The sequence below is a fragment of the Miscanthus floridulus genome, chromosome 2 (genome assembly GCF_019320115.1).
Source record: "Miscanthus floridulus cultivar M001 chromosome 2, ASM1932011v1, whole genome shotgun sequence".
Taxonomy (NCBI): Eukaryota; Viridiplantae; Streptophyta; class Magnoliopsida; order Poales; family Poaceae; genus Miscanthus; species Miscanthus floridulus.
Window position 1 is genome coordinate 165863245 of NC_089581.1, and position 17460 is coordinate 165880704.

The 17460-nt window shown below is 48.5% G+C and overlaps 2 protein-coding genes across 3 annotated transcripts; one reads left to right on the forward strand and one right to left on the reverse strand.

Annotated features, from left to right (window-relative positions):
* Positions 1–1736: 1736 nt before the first annotated feature.
* LOC136537386 (uncharacterized) lies at positions 1737–2144 on the reverse strand. Its single transcript, XM_066529375.1, has one exon. It carries the CDS (start codon positions 2142–2144, stop codon positions 1737–1739), a length of 408 nt encoding a protein of 135 aa, XP_066385472.1.
* Positions 2145–12620: 10476 nt separating this feature from the next.
* Positions 12621–16370, forward strand: LOC136540487 (uncharacterized). 2 transcript variants are annotated; one of them, XM_066532497.1, is made up of 5 exons: positions 12621–12740; positions 12846–13147; positions 13246–14440; positions 14579–14725; positions 15602–16370. In XM_066532497.1, exons 2-5 carry the CDS (start codon positions 13091–13093, stop codon positions 16096–16098), a joined length of 1896 nt encoding a protein of 631 aa, XP_066388594.1. In that variant the 5' UTR covers positions 12621–12740; positions 12846–13090; the 3' UTR covers positions 16099–16370. The 2 variants fall into 2 exon arrangements, with proteins under 2 accessions (XP_066388594.1, XP_066388593.1); XM_066532496.1 differs by having other exon boundaries at positions 12681–12740; positions 12836–13147.
* Positions 16371–17460: the final 1090 nt, after the last annotated feature.

A 17460-nucleotide genomic window follows, 5' to 3' on the forward strand; every position in this document is an offset into this window, starting at 1 on the left:
CAGTCTGCTTGTTCTTCATCCTTTCTTGTGTTTCTTTTGTCTCTGGACAATCTTTGGTGTTGTGCCCTGCGTTTTCGCCGTGAAAGACGCAATATGGCTTGCGTTGTTTCTGGGTTTGGTTTCTGTTCTAGTTTTTTCCTTGGTAACCTTGGCGACCTTGGTTCCTTGTTTGGGTCTCCGGTCGTGTTGGCGCTGGCTGTTGCCCTTGCTCGTGCTGGGGTTGACCCTCGATACTGAGCACTTGTCCCTGGCCTGGCTTCTGATTTGATACATTCTGGTTCGTATAGGTTTTCTGGGAGTTTTTGCTGCTGTTTTGTTGTCTGTTCTGACCTTGCTCCTCTAGCCTCTTGCATAGGTCATTGTCTGATCTGCAGTACTTCTCAAACTCATCATACAACTGCTGGATGGAGGTTGGTTTCTCTCTTGCTAAGTGTGCTACGAACGGCCCAATTCGGAGGCCTTTGATCGCTGCTTCAATGGCGATCTCGTCTAGGACATCTGGTGCCTTCGCCTTTAGTTGCACGAATTTTCGAAAGTAGTCATGTAGTGTTTCTCCCTGCATTTGCTTGCACTGAAATAGATCTGTGGAAGTCAGCGACTGTGCTGTTAGCCCTTTGAAGTTTGCCAATATCTTGTCCCGAAGGTTCTCCCAAGAATAGACTGTGCTTGGTTTGAGCATAGAATACCAAGCCAGTGCGTCGCCTTCGGCTACAATGACAAATGACTTTGCCAAGACGGCATCATCTCCGTCGGCGGAGGCTACTGCTGCCTCATAACTTATAATGAACTGATGGGGGTCAGTCTTTCCGTTGAACTTGGGTAGTGTGATTGGCTTGTACGATGTTGGCCATGGCGATTGTTGTATGCCTTCAGATAGTGGGGACTTGGGATCGATAGGCCTCCGCATTACCTGAGATGACATTGTCGGCTGGCTGATCACTGGCATAGAACCCTGAAGCATGGCTGCAGTTGGTGTTGCTGCGGAGGCTGGGATTGCGGAGGTTGTTGCTGGTAGTGCGTGCTGCATACTTAGCATCTCAGCATGTAGGACTGCCAACTGCTGCCTTATTTCTGTTGCTTGTGCTGACGCTTGGATAGCTTGCTGATTAGCTGCGAATGCTGCTGCCATTCTGTCCCTCTCTTGTTGCGCTCTTTGCAACTGTGCTTGCAGCTGTTGCAGTTCTTGCTCGGGTGCTGTGGCTGAGTTTGGTTGGGCCTCCGGATCTTGAATCTCTTGGTCTTGGGGTTCCGGTGGTTGACCCTGGGCGTCTGCTCTGGTGTCATCCTCCGCTGGCGAGGTTGCATAGGCACTACGAATGTTGCGCCTAGGCCTTCCTCGCTGACCTGTGGCCGCTGCGGCTCTGGAAGTGGTCTTTCTTTTCCCTGCCATCGTTGGTTTAACTTGGCTCAACCACGGTGGGCACCAATGTTGAAACTAGAGGTTTCAACCTGCGTGGCGAGGACCGAGGCCTCCGCCCGTCGGACAGCCGGCCTCGGGCGGAGGCTTGGGATACGAGGGACAGGGGGAATAGTGGAGAGTAAGGGAATGGCACGAGAAGTTAAGGTTTCATTCATTCGCTCACCAACCAACCTCCGTGGTTACAAGTGTCCCCTATTTATAGGACTCAACTACCACATAATAGAATTTATTACAATGCCCCTCAACTACTATGGTACATTCCTGGAATATTCTGCCGCTAGCCTTTTATTCGTGGGGCAGTCTTGCCACACCGTTTCTAAGCAATGGGCCTCCATGAGCGGTTGGCCCACTGTAGCTGGTCTTTGGCCCAAAGGCTTGGCTCCCCGGTGCCGGCCTTCATCCCCCACGGCGCGCCGCTCCCCTGGCGGGCCTCCGCCGGACGGTCGGAGACGTTCTCCGCGGGTATCCGCCCGGCCGCGCGGGGGCTGTGGTTCTCGCCGCTGGCCTTCGTGTTCAGGGGCGCGCTATTGCCTTGGAGAGTCCCCGCCGGTCCGGGCGGAGACATGCCTCCGACCGCCCGGCCACCGGCCTCGGAGCCTCCGCCATCAATGGCGCGCCGTCGCCTTGGCGGGTCCCCGCCGATCCGGGCGGAGGCATCACCAGCTGGTTTCGCCCAGCCGCTGGCCTCCGAGCCTCGGGTCCCCGCCGGTCCGGGCGGAGGCATCACCAGCTGGTTTCGCCCGGCCGCTGGCCTCCGAGCCTCCGCCCTCAGTGGCGCGCCGTTGCCTCAGAGGGTCCCCGCCGGTCCAGGCGGAGACATCATCTGTAGGTCTCCGCCCGGCCGCGCGGGAGCCATGCCGGCGCGCTTGCGCCCTCCGCGAGCGCCCGCGCTTGAGTACCTGCGCACACTTGGGCAAAATCGTTTGTTTGGTTAGTTTAGAGATAAGGCTGCCTCCGCCCGTAATACCGGAGACGCCCGCCTGAGCGGTCGGCGGGGTGCGTGCCTGGCCTCGGCGGAGTCCGTGATGACCCCTCGAGCATGGTCGAGAAATCTCCTAGTCAGCGCCCGGTCTCCGCCCGCTCGAAGACGCCTTGGCGACACCCCACTGTCAGGGGCCTCCGCCACCCGCCAGAAGCCATGCTACAACACATAGTTTGAGAGGATATTTTATCTTAATTTTAATAATTGTAGAAGTAGATAATTTAGATGAAAAATTAAAGGTTGCTCCTCTTGTCCCAAGAACAGTCAATATTTATGTCTTCAAATAGATTTAATGTAAATATACATTCCATGAATAATTGAATAATACTTATATGGTGTCATAGATGCTAGTGTTTTCTTATATTTTTATCAAACTTAAAAGTATTTGACTCCTGGAAATATAAGCATAATTAAAAAAATTGGAATAGAGGGACTACTTAGTTCATCTATTTTTTTATTAATAACAGGGTGGGTAATTTAGTACAAATTTAAGGAATTACCTTACACTTACACTGTAATATTTCATAATGGCATATGTGTGTGATTTAGATGTAACTTGATGTTTTCACAATATCAGAGGTAGTCAACTTTTTAGAATAAATAACACATTTAGTGAAAAATATCATCCATGATGGTTCTAGTATATTAAACTGATGACCGGATATTTTTCAAATTTGTATAAAGAAATTTTAGAATTTTATTCCTTTTGTCTAATTCTAGCACATCTTGTGACAATTGATGTAAGGATCTGAGATGTTGTTGGCGTCTGCGCGCCCACGGAAATTAGCGCTGGAATTCCCTTCGATTCAGTCAGCCCCATCTCCTAACGGCGGCTATGGAACGTACGACGACGCTCGCAGCAGCATCCTGCTGCCTGCATGCTTTCCAAATGATAACCTGATATAATAATGGCTCGACCCAACGCCGCCGAATAAGAATTTGGGTGATTTTAAATTGGCGCGTCATCTTGCGGTCTCGGGTTCTCGTGCGGTGCCGGCGGTCGCCGTCGCCCCCGTCTGGTCACCGCAGGGGCAGGACTCGTGGAGACTGGGGAGAGCAAAACGTGGTGCTGGTGTGCGAGAGCGGAGTTGGACGTACTCCCAGACTGCGACGCCTGCACGTGTGTAGAATACGTAGAATAAGTCGTCTCTCCTTTTTCCATGCAACTATGGCACTATGCAAGATAATCAGATGGATGCTACAGACCTGATGGATTGGAGTCGTCTTGGATACAAGCATCTCCGTTTTGTCTTCCGCCGACAGGCCTGCTGGGTGGTACGTGATTGACCAGCAACTTCGTCGGGTTTCACTTGATTTTTTTTTTTGTTAAAAGTATTCGCCTAAGAAGGGTGAAATAACCTTCAGTTATTTGCCCATCGGTCAGCATAGGTCATGAGATGCACTATGCAGCAGATTTCCTGTCAGAAATGCAGAATATATAGAAGCAGCGACAACTGGCCGGTCGACGACAGTTTTCGCCGGAGCCTTGGGCAATTGGACCCGTGTAAAATATATACTCGCATAGTCGCATGTAGAGTAGTACTCCATCCGGTTCTCTCAAGCAAGTTGTTTTGAGGTTGTCTTAAGTCAAATATTTTAAATTTTGACTACAAATAACTTCTTTTGGGTTGAGTTTGAAAATATAAAAGTGATGTAAGTAGATTTATCTCGAAATATAGTTTCATAAAAGTATATATTGACTATATTTTATAAATATTTTATAACAAAAAGTTGCAGTCAAAGTCGTTTCTTAAAGACCGTGTCGATGTCTAAAACGACTTGCTTTAGAGAACCGGAGAGAGTACCTAGTATCAATGGCTGAATCAAAGAAGTTGACGTCTCATGGTTGAGGTTGGAGGTGGCAATGCACTTGCATGCAGTTTAATTTCGTCCACGAGCATCAGTTCGCGCCTGTCTTTCTCGACGAACTGATATATATATGTTCAGGGATAGGTACACGTGTGAGCGCAGATTTCATCTCCTCGAATCACTTAACCAGCAGTGGGTTTGAACTATAGTCCGGCCTCCTAAAGCCAACGATAGCAACAGACGACGCTCGTTCATCTGCTTGCGTCAGTTTGACCCATGAACATAGCGTTTGCGGACCGGCTTGTGGAGATGACACACGATCACACACGACATGACTCCATGCCCCGCTACTGGCTAGAATAGGGTATTGACGCATTCGTCAGATAAAGAATGATTCTCGATCTCTAGTTCATTAAGGAATAATAAGTTTGGAAATATACGGCCCTGACACCTTCTCGTTGATAGATTGAATTAGAATAAATAAAAAAGGCCTTTTGACCCTTGATCACGACTTGTGAGGTCGTGCTTTCACTTTGTGGCTAGCTTTCGGCTACATTCTGTCTGCAGACGGTGTTGTGTGATGTTGTTGTATGTCAAAGACCGGCCTGTAAATAAAGTGCATGCAAATGGGTCGATCGTATCAATTACGGGACCTTCAGTGGTGCTCGCCACTGGACGGGTGGCAGCACGCGCATCAGGAGATGGAAGACGTCTCCTTGACTGACTCCGTGGCATGCATGAGCATGACACGGAAAAATGCCCGGTAAAATTAAAATGAAACCTTCCGGCCATCCGAAGCACCGTGGCTGAACGACGAGACTGTCAGTGTCACATATATCTGGGAGAAATCCTGAGATGCCGTGGAATACCAATCCTGTTGTTGCTACATGTGGAAAACTGGAAACCATCCATTCCCCCGTAAGGCCTTATTTGGATGCGCATGTATTCGTCTCAATCCACGTGTGTTGAAGTGAAATTAAACTAAATTTCATCCTATTTCACTCTAAGCCATATGGATCGAGATGAATACGCATGCATCGAAACAAGGACTAACAAACCATGCTTTGCTTCCCGCGCGAGTGCGACCGACGAGGGTGATTACTGCGCACGCAGCTTTGTACTGGTACGTAGAAGAAAGGAACGGTGTGGGAGTGAGCCGCGCAATGCGAGTCAGGCCAGGTCTGAGTCTGAGACGCAGTGGAAACTTCAAATGTGCGCGCATGTGCTTTGCTATGGCGTGCGGGACGACAAGCAGCAGGCAACTGCCATGCCGGGAAGCTCTGCAGCGAGCGGGCAGTGACAACGTACCCGTACTGATAAAGATGCTGAAAGATCTTGGGAGCCTTGATTCCGGGGACATGTGGACGGAGCACGCACGTACGAGATTGCGTGCAGGAGTCTTCCGGCACTGGGGCCAGGGCAGTGAGATGCTCTACTAGCGAGTTCCGTGATACCGGACGAAGGCACATCAGCCGTGAGCCATTCTTTTGCAACGCCGGATCAGAGGACGCTACTGGGCTACTGGCAACTAAGCCGTGACGCTCGTTTCGTTTCGTTGCGTGCTGCCTCGAACCAACGCTTAGTACCGAAGGACGAAGTCAGGTGGACAGGGCCGCGATCGGGCTGCCTCTACCTGGCATCGATGCCACCGCACTGAACGACCCAGCTAAACCCCGAGACGGGCTCTCGGGGGACTGCGGGATGGCCGCACAAGCTGGGCACACGACGACCTGCGACTGCGAGGGGCGAAGCGGCACGCACGCACGCACGCCACCGTGCGTGTCGCGGTGGCCCGTGGCCCTCTCGCCATCACGTCTCGCAGCTGGGGCGTGTTTGGATTGAGCCCTCGCAGGCAGATGCCTGCCAGGCAGCTGATCCTGTCCCCAGGCGTGGAAAATTGGACGCCTGGGACTCACGCGAGCTCCAGGCAAGTCTGACCAGTCTGAAACCAAACAAGCCCCTGGCGCGTGGCAGCCCGCAGCCTGGCCCAAACCGAGGCGAGCCGCTCCTCTGAGCGTGGGGCGCCCAGATCCACCGGTCATTCGCTCGATTTTATTTCCTTGCTGCTCGTCTAATCTAATCTATAAGAGAGAGAGATATGGATCTACGATCTGCCAGTGCCGGTCCTAACATTTTAAAGTCCTTCCGGCGATCTCGTCGTAATGACCCCTCTTTGACCATATATAAAATATTATAATATATAGGTGCTAATTTTACTTACAAAACGAAAGCAAATTCAATAACATATTTTTAATTTAACATGTCTGATAATTATCGAGAAACAATATAGATTAAGGAATATATTTGTAGATGTATGATAATTATCGAGGAATAATATAGATTAAAAAAATAATATATTCGTTTTCTTTTCTCACCCATTACAAATGTTTCTTAGGTAATATTATAAAATTCTAACATGTAAATTAGAAAAAAAAAATATGATTATATGAGTACAAAGTACTAGAAGTCTGGAATACTATACAAATAATTAATTTGGATTAAAAATAAAAAGGAAAAAAATACCTTAGGCATAAACAACTAATCGGTGATCGTAATTCATAAGAAGCAAAGAATCGCAATTCATAAGTCTAGCTCTTCGCGGCGGCGCGGCTCGCCAGCTCCGCGCGTGTAAGGCGCATATCTCGAACTCACGATCAGAGTGTGTTATGTGCAGCGTGACTCCTCGTCTCCTCTCTACCCAAGGGCCGTGGAGAAAGGAAACTAAGAAAAAAATGTCAATGCTGTCTTTTTGGACCGCCTAGCCAGTTCTATGTCTCTCTTCTTATTAGTTTGCTAATGCCTAATGGACTATAGGACCTGAGAGTTTGTATACCTGGGCTTGGGCCCCTCCTCCGCTTGGGCCCTCGGCCGTCGCACCTCCCGGCCAACCCTTAGGGCCGGCACTGCGATCTGCGAAAGCCGTGGACGACGCTGGACGCTGCCTTGCTTCAGAGTTCAGTACAGCGACAGACTGTTGGCTCAATTCACCACTACGTAGAAAACGATTTTTAGCAATGGTTCGATTTTTTTAGGGGCAGCTGGTGATGGAGCCGCCCCTATAGTGACGTGCTAGGGTGCTCAGACACCAGCCGCTCCTACAAACGGAACAGCAGGGGTGGCTGGTGATTGAGCCGCCCCTACAAATCTGTAGGGGCGGCTCAATCACCAAGCGCCTCTGGAAATGGTATTTGTAGGGGCGGCTGGTGATTGAGCCACCTCTACAAATGACCCCATATTTATAGCACTGATTTGTAGGGGCGGCTCAATCACCAGTCGCCCCTACAAATGCCCCCCGTATAAAACAGACGCAGCTCCTTCTTCCTGCTCGGGTCACTCACTCCAACCCGTGAAAAAAAGGTGGGGAGGCCTTGGGCACCTCCAAAAAATGCTCTACTAAGGGGGAAGGTTTTGGTCTTAAATCCTTTGGTGGAGAGGTTGTAGAAGGTAAGAAAATGATATTCCAAACTTTTTTTGAAGTTTTAATGGTTGGTTAGTGAGTAATTAGAGTTTTGTTTTTCTCTCTTTTATGGTGCTTGAGCTATTTATGAGCAAATTAGACTCAACTTTTAAATGTACTAAAATAAATTAGAGAGGGGAACAAGATCATACCCTTATTTGGTCCATGTTTCTTGATTTTAGTGAACCATTAGTTAGTTTTATGGATGTTTCATGTGCATGTGATCTAGATCTAGGGTTTTTTTTTAATTAATTTCGTTTTTGTAAATTTATATTTGATAAAATTGGACTAGAATTTTTACGAAAGATATTGGGTAAAGTATAATTATTGTTAATCGTTGTCTTTGAAATTGTTTATTGTAATCAATAAATATGTATTTTAATTATTTATGGATAAATGGGCCATTAATTAATTTTTCTCTACCATGGTGTGTTTGTATGCTTCATGTAATTATATTAGATTTATATTCATATATATCTGAGGCATATACAATTATTCTCAAATAATTATTACTTTGATTCATTTTTATATATATCTAAATAAGTAGTCTTTTAATGTTTGATTTGTTGTTGTTGTAAAAGATAGAGTACAGGAACTCTTGGATGTATGGTTCGTTAAGGTTTAAGGCAGGTTTCCGTGAAGAGGTGGATAAATTTATTGAAGCCGTAACGAAGCATGCAACGACATTGAAAGAGAATAAGGATACAATTATTTGTCCCTGTAAAGATTACAAGAACCGTATGGCATGGACAGATGTGACTATCATCATATCATATTTGATTATGCGAGAATTTGTTGAGGACTACACAGTGTGGATTCATCATGGTGAAACGGTTATTGTTAACGACGAGGATGAGGAGGAATACGACGACGAAACCATAGAATCCCTGTCCCAATATTCAGCAGAGCTTGATGCACGAATGAATTTTGAGTTTGGCAATGAACAAGGTGGTGATGCTGATGGTTGGGATGGTAACGACGAATGTGGTGCCAATAATGATGGTGGAGCATGTGTCGGAATTGAAGATGATTTAGATGACATGATTCGAACCATTGGACCAAAGATTTTACTAAATAGCCCGAAAGATCTAGAAAATTTAGAAAGAGCGACAAAAGCATCGAAAAAGACTGTGTATGGTGTTGAAAAGGGTTGTCCGACACATTGGACATTACTATGTTTTGTGCTTGAGCTGCTCATCCTGAAGGCTAAGTACGGCTGGTCAGACTGTAGTTTCAATAATCTATTGCGTCTCCTGTCATGGGTGCTGCCACAACCAAACTTAGTTCCCGCCAACACGTACCAAGCGAAGAAGGTTATAAGTCCATTGACAATGGGGGTTGAAAAAATACATGCATGCCCCAACCACTGTATACTTTTTCGTGGCGAAACGTTCAAGTCATTAGATAAATGTCCCCGGTGTGGGGCCAACCGGTACAAGAACAATGACCTTTACGATGGGGACGAACCATCCACGGGGAAAAAGAGGAATAAGAAGGGTACAAAAAAGGTGGTACAAGAATCTCAGCCCTCAGAGGACACTCCATTAGGCAACGATGCAAAGCAGAGAAGAATTCCTGCCCTGATAATGTGGTACCTGCCAGTGATCGACCGCTTGAGACGTATGTTCCTAAACCCTAAAGAAGCCGCACTCATGACATGGTGGGATGATGAGCGCAAGGTGGATGATGATAAGATTGCACACCCGATTTATTATAGTCAGTGGCAAAGGTTTGATGAGAAGCACAAAGAATTCAGCGATGACCTAAGGAATATACGGTTTGACCTGAGCACCGATGGAATGAATCTCTTCAATGAGAGGATGAGCAACCACAGCACATGGCCAGTGATCTTGACCATATACAACATTCCAACATAGTTGTGTCAGAAGAAAAAGTACCTTCTCCTCACTATTCTTATTTCTGGCCCTAAACAACCAGGCATTGATATAGACGTGTTCCTCGAGCCCTTGATGCAAGAAATGGAGAGGCTATGGAGGCATGGGGAGCAAATATACGATGCATTCCGAAAGGAGGACTTCATATATAGAGCAATAATATTTGTTACTATCAATGATTATCCCGCGCTGTTTACTTTATCTAGATAGATCAAAGGGAAGACGGGATACTTGGTTTGCTTGGATGGTACTACATGGGTGTACCTAGATGAAAGTGATTTGTAGAATGCAAGTGCATATAGACGGGACTTCATATGTTATAACTAACCCACGCCGTGATTTATAGAATGCAAGTGCACATTGTCAAACAATTGCCAAGTGTGAAAGCCGGGTATGTTGACCCTCAAGGTATAGCCCAAACAAATTTTAATTACCCTAAACGGTGGACACTGGATGTCAAAGAGCTAGCAGCTGCAAAGACTCTTCGGGAGAAAGAGCGCATCCGTAGTGTGAAGCTAAGGGAAGAGTCCCTTAAGGTTGCGGCATTCATTGCCTTGGCTTTTAAAAATCTCCAACACCACTCTACTATATGGCTACCATATAACTTCGAGTAAGCTCAACTCTATACTTAAAGCTTTGTTCGATATATTTCATTCGATGCAAAAGGGCTTATCTAGTTCTATGATTAAATCCATGCAGCAACTACTTGATTTGTATAGCCGTCGATGTCGGGAGAAGCATGGCATGGGTCTATGATTCATTAGATAAGGACACTGTGACATACAAAGACTTCATATCGATTATCATGACGTATACATATCGACAATTCTCATTAACTTATATGTTTGTATACATACTTGTAACGTTCACTTTTGGATACTAACAAGTTGTATTTGCTAAAATAATTTGAACAAGGCATTTAGGTTCTATGTCACTAATCATCATGGAAGGCATGATACAGCAAGGAAGGAAAAGATGGCTATAAAAACACTATGTGCGGTAAGTGTAACTTACTTCTTCAGTACTCCGTTACATGGCTGTCAAAAGCATTACTAAATATTTTCATATGTAAAACACACAGTGCCCCAAGCAGAAGCTTAGGAGTGTACATTGTGGATACTATATATGTTCTATGATGGGTAACACCGGTGCCTACAGGAGACACCCCTTAAGGGTAAGTTTAAACCTCTTCACCCATAGTATAAAAACTTCATAAATGGTATGAAATACTAAACCGAAACTTGTTTTCTTGTAGTGGAGAGAAGAAAAAGGAATGAAAAGAGACCCATACAAGGATGACCAACTCTTAGAGCTCGTCGGCAACCTTTGCAACTTCATATTAGACCAGATTGTACACGTCAGAGGCGCCTACCATGACCGAGAGTCTGAGTTAGGTACAAATCCTCAGTACCAACACCTTCGTGAGACAAAAAGGCTAGCTCTAGGACGTTGATAACAATATGTATGGAATTTGTATATTTAATGATGGATTGTATATATTCATGTGAATTGGACTTGTAATTGTAGTTTATAGAATACTCTTATGTTTGTAGTCGCGGTCGCGGGGTGTTCGGCAACGCGAACGCGGGTCACGGGGCGTTCGGCAACGCGAACGCGGTTCGGAATGTTGGCTGTGGGACGTTCGGCAAAGCGATTTTGAATTGAAAATTTGATTTTTTTTTTGCGAAAAAACGTACTATAGGAGCGGTTCTAGATTGAACCGTTCCTACAAATACCCGTTGGTAGGGGCGGCTGGTATTACAGCCGCCCCTACAAATCGATTTGTAGGGGCGGCTGGTGTTTTACAAGTTGATTTGTAGGGGCGGCTGGTAATAAGAGCCGCCCCTACAAATAGATTTATAGGGGCGGCCTGGGAACCGCCCCTACAAATACATGATTTGTAGAGACCCTTGCGTAGGGGCGGCTGGGTAAACCGCCTCTACAAATGGTCTACAACTGCCCCTAAAAATACTTTTTGACGTAGTGTGCCAAATTTGTCGAGTGTATTTCCATTTTTCAAGCTACGAAATCCCCAATGTCAACAAAACCTATGTCACCGAACATCAGTATTCAGTACTAACCAGCAGGGAGATTTGAGCTCTACCTGTTGAGGTCAAACACTAAACAATGCACGCCGACCGCTATCACGTACGTATCACAGTACTAAATAATTGGTAGCACAGCACCCACAATAGCGGCTGCTGTAGTACTAGCGATTCTCTGTAGCCGGACTAAAGACAGCGTGTTGAGATTTAGTGGCCGCTAATGCACTTAGCGTCCTCTATTGCAAGTCGTTTATTGCTGTTGTCGGGTTGCTGTTCGCTAGATTCAAGTGATAGCGTGGATGTTTCCAATAACAATAAAAAATATTAACATAGTGACTTAGACCATGATAAAAGAATGATGGGACGAATAATGATATCATTTTCAATGATATAAGAACTTAATGATATTTTGTTTCCACGTAATTTCTTTACATTATTTATTTATAAGCTTGCTTTTGATTTTATGACATTAAATTTAATAATTAACTTTTCCCTATAAAATTAATAATTAACTAAAAACTTCAAATTATTCTAATCAACATGATATTAGCAGTAGCTGATGGATGTGTGTGTGTGTATATATATATATATCGTCTGCTCTAACATTCGTTATCTGTAATCTACTATCGCTCGTCTGTTCATTTGGCTTATAAGCCGTACTTTTTTAGTCAACGAACAATATTTTTCTCTCCTAACAAATCAGCCAACGATACTTTCAACCATGACTTATTAGTAAAGCGAACATGACATATGCAGATAATAATCTGCTATGAAACCGCTATCCGCTGTTTATTAGCTCGTCACGTACGCGAAACGGGACGCAAGCTGGAGATTAGCAAGACTGCACGAGCCGACGGCCGGCGCCGTTTCGAATCGAGCCTAGCGATCCAAATGGTGCCTCTGCCAACTGTCAAGTGGGACCAGGCGTGGTGACGTCGGAAGCTGCCGTGCGGCCGCAGTGTCGTTTCCCGCAAGTCCGCAACGACCAGCGTGGCGATCCGCCCCCACCGCTCTTCCCTCCGCCCTCGCACTATTTCTAGCACCGCCGGAGCCGGACACTTCTCATCTCCCATCATCGCCTCTGCTTCCCAGCTCCCGCCGTGAGAGCCAGTCGCCACTGCTGCATCTCAAGGTACTGCCCTGTGTCCTCTCTCTCGCTCGCGCTCTCCTCTGCGATCGATCCTGGTTCCATGTCCAGGGGGTTCTCATCTCATCCTGGCCTTCTAGCTGCATGCAGGGCAGAGGTCGTCGTACCGATCGCTCTGGCCTTCGCCGCCGGCCGGCGCATCAACCACCGCGCGGGCACGGGCGCATGCAGGTGCCATTCCGCTCTCCGGCTCTCTCCTCCGGACGTGGGCGCTCTCCCGGAACAGAACGCCTACCTACTCTCTTGCCGACGTTTTCGAAAGTTCGTTGAGGCATCAAAGAATTGCCTGCCCTGCGCCGTGCGCGTGTCGTGCGCCGTGTGACGGCGCGGCCGGGATGGGCAAGATGAACTGCTTCTCCGGTCTGCTCAGCGGCAAGAGGAAGGCATCCAAGGTTGGTGGCGCAATGAGACTCGGCTTTCGCCGCAGAATTTTGGCGGAGTTAGCTAGTACTTATTAATTAGTGACGTTGGACTTGTTCATCAATGGCAGGGTAAGAACAAGGGCGCTTACGCCAAGAAGCCTAGCGGCAACGATTGCCCCAAGGTGAAGCCGGTGGAGCTCATGGACATGGCGGACACTGTTGTGGACGACGACGTCAGCAGACGCGGAGACAGCAGCGTTCCTGCGTCTGCATGCTACAGTAGGTTTGTCGTTCACGCAGCCGCCGAGCTGGCACGACATGCCAGTGGCGAGGACGGCGACAAGGCCGCAGTAGTTAAGAGGGACTCGTCCGCCGGCGTTGGCTCCTCCGGTCACAGCAGCGACGGGACAGGCAACAACGATGCCAAGAGCAACGAGCCGGACGACGGCGAGCCCTCCAGCCTTGGCCGCATGTCGCCAACGGCATCGCCGAAGCTGATGCGCTCCTGCTCCAACATCGAGACGACGAGGTCTGTCCCAGCAGGGTCCGACCTGCCGGCGAAGTCCCGCTCCTACAACGACCTGAAGACCCTGCCTCCCGGAAGGTCGACCGCCGCCCGCAGCGGCGCGGTGGACGCGAGCCCGACGGCGTCCTTCAGGACCTCGTGCTCCGCCGACCGCATCATGCTGAAGAAGCGGTCGTCGAGGCATGTGCTCCCGTCCCGGAGCCGGAAGCTGTGGTGGCAGATGTTCCTCTGGAGCCACCGCAACCTGTACCGGCCGGGCGCGAGGGCGGCCATGCCCACGATGCTTCCATCGCCGGGGGAAGAAGAAGAAGAAGGCGGTACGGCGCACCAGCACGACGGGTACACGTCCGACACGCTGGGCGCGGTCACCGCGGACGCCAAGAACAAGGGCGTCGCCGTGGAGGCGGACCCCATCCCGAGCCAGTGGGTCGCGTTCTCCGCCGAGGCCTCGCCCCTGGACCGGGTCAGCGCGTGGGTGAACAGCCTTGGGAGCGGCTCGTTCCACGCCGTCGACGAGGACGATGTCACGGGGCACGGCGGCGACGGCGACGGCGACGGCGCTTCTCGCCCGCGGTGCTCTGAGATTGTGGAGCTGTCGACGACGACGGCCGGCGGCAAGAGGCATCCGCAGGCGAAGCGGCGCGCGGCGGACGAGGCTGCCCAGGCGAGCGGCATCGTGCAGACGCTCAACACCTTCTCGTCCGTCGCCCACATCGCCGGCATGGGGCTCAAGGCTGTCCCGACGATCGCGGCCTTCTCTACCCTCCGGGCCGTCAATCTGTCTGGAAACATGATTGGTAATTCCTGATCGCAGACACGAGAATTTTTCTACTCGTGTAACAACATCTGTAGATTGTACTATCAGTAACTAACACGAGTAAAATTCGTTTTGTTACTTGACTCGACTCATTCATAATTGTCCTTTGGCTTTGCAGTTCAAATCAGCGCTGGATCGTTGCCCAAAGGCCTGCACTCGCTGGATCTGTCGAGGAACAAGATTGCAATCATCGAGGGGCTGCGGGAGCTGACGAGGCTGCGGGTGCTCAACCTCAGCTACAACCGGATCTCGCGGATCGGGCATGGTAAGCAAGCACGTCCTTGTCCTGGCAATGCAACCCGACTTTTACTTAGTACTTCTTGCCGGTTAGTATCTGCATTTTCTGCCTGCCTGTGCCCTGAATACGTGTCAGGTGAGCCTGCTTGGAGTTATCTGCACCGCACGAATATTGTTCAATGCGCGTATCAGCGGTAATGTGTGACACCCTGGATGTTTGGCATTTAGATCTTCGTCAGGTCCTTGCTCGTGCTAAGCCATAGCATAGCATGGGCCATACCATACCACACTGCAGGGCTAGGGTTCCTACTAGACATCATGGGAAAAGGGTCCTGCGGTTTTAGCTCATTGTGACTGAACAGGCTCAGGATTTCATATGCGGCGTCTGCCGTCGGTACGTGTGGCCGTGTGGGTGCTGGTAACCAGAACGCATGTCGGAATGGGGTGCCACATGCTTCAGATATCTGATGCGGACATCTCGCATAATGCTGCTTTTCTTTTCAGCCTTTCGATCGCCGTGACACGCTTCGGCGCGTCCCATGTTCAGAGTTCAGACCTTTGGATTGGATTCCAGGGGATCTGTCCGTCCCAACATTGATCGTTCCCAGAAACATATGTGCATGACAGCATGACTGTATGCCACGTCCGTCAGCTGGTCAAGCCGCTGCCCTGCCCCTTTATGTTTATGGCCTCTGGCTCAGCCGCTCAGCTATGTTTGGCACCCGTTAGGATCTGCCCTCTCGGTCCTTTCACCTGACACGTCTCAACCTTGCATAGCATAGCTACTAGTGTAACAGAGTTACAGTGATCTTTAACCTTATACGTACGTGGATGTGCAATTGTGGATCGAGAATGTACAGTACAGCAGACGAATTTAACGTGTGTTTCCGCTTTCTCCGTTCAGGCCTGTCGAGCTGCACGGCGATCAGGGAGCTGTACCTGGCCGGGAACAAGATCAGCGACGTGGAGGGGCTTCACCGGCTGCTCAAGCTGGCCGTCCTGGACGTGAGCTTCAACAAGATCACCACGGCCAAGTCCCTGGGCCAGCTCGTGGCCAACTACGGCTCGCTGCGGGCGATCAACCTGCTGGGCAACCCGGTGCAGGCCAACACCGGCGACGACACGCTCCGCAAGGCCGTGTCGGGCCTGCTCCCGCGGATCGAGTACCTCAACAAGCAGGCCGTGAAGCCGCAGCGCGCGCGGGAGGTGGCCAAGGACAGCGTCGCGCAGGCGGCGCTCGGGAACGCCGGCTGGAACTCGCGGAGGCGGCTCACGCGGCGCCTCAGCCAGAGCCCTGGGTCGTCGGGCAAGGGCCGGGGCAGGGACGGCAACGGCAGCCGCAGGGGCAGCAGGAGCAGGTCCGTGACCAGGCCCCAGAGCTCGAGCTTGCCAAGGAGATGAGGCAAAACGTGTGACGTACGTACTGATAAAAAAACGGTCTTCGGCTTGAAGAGGGAGAAGAAACAACTCCATGAGTTTAAACTGCAATGTTGTGATGAGCTTGAGTTCGTCGCATTTCCCGAACCTATTTTTGTCAGCATCTTTTGCTAGTTAGCGATGTCAATTTATCTTTGTAGCTTCTAGTAGTACTACCGTCGAAGGAGTACGTCTCAAATGGGGAAAAAAACTGTTTAGCGGCTACCATTTGATTACTTGATCTTGTTTGTTTTCTGTGACTGATGATGACGAAGGGTAAAGAACCTGAGAGTAAGAATTATGAGTTGGAATTGAACTCGTGAACGTTCAGCAAACATTAAATAACAAAGAAAAGACCAAATCGTGAACGCGCAGCAAACATTAATCTGTTACTACTTAAAAAACAAGTACAACTTTCGTCCAAAATAGCTTGCTGTGCGTGCCTATACGACTCAGACTCGAAACAACGAGGCTTCGGAGGAATCAAAATCAATATACGTAACACGGCCACCTAAAAAGTCTCGGACACGTCAACGAAATCAATCCGTCCATCCACCAAACATGCCTAATTATTTAAAATACAAAATTACATGCGAGCTGCTCAGAGCTCACTCGTTTTCGTCCAAAATAGTTTGGTGTGCGTGCCTATACGACTCAGACTCAAAACAAAAAGGCTTCGGAGGAATCAAAATCAATATACGTAACACGGACACCTAAAAAGACTCGGACATGTCAACGAAATCAATCTACCAAACATGTCTAATTATTTAAAATACAAAATTACATGCGAGAATATATCATCCGTTCCTTTGATCTTGTAGAAATCAACAAATGCAAGGTCCGGAGATGAAATTTATTTAGACTAATCTATATTTGAAATTGACAAGACAAATATAATTCCCCTCATTTGTTTAGACTAACCTATGTTTTATTTTTCAGTTATTCTCTATCTCTTCTCTTCCCTGCATATCTGCACCTAAAAGGACTCTAAAGCTATCATATATCCGGTGATACCAAATTTTGATCCCTGCTCATGCGGGTCATATCCGATACGAATCATACTATGCTCGGAGCTCACACGTAGTCCTAGGCAAATTTTACTAAGAACCGAGAACCAAACCGAAAAAACCAAGAACCGAACCGAATTTACCGAGAACCGAAGTCTCGGTTCCCTATTCGGTTCTCATTTCTGAGGAACCGAAATTTGTTCGGTAAAATCGGTCCCCCCCTCGGTTAACCGAACTAACCGAGGAACAAAAAAAATAGTGTAGTAGTGTGTTGTCTTAGTGTCTTGCACTCTTGCTGAATGTTGATGCCTTGCTTTAGAAGTTAGCACTCTATTTATGT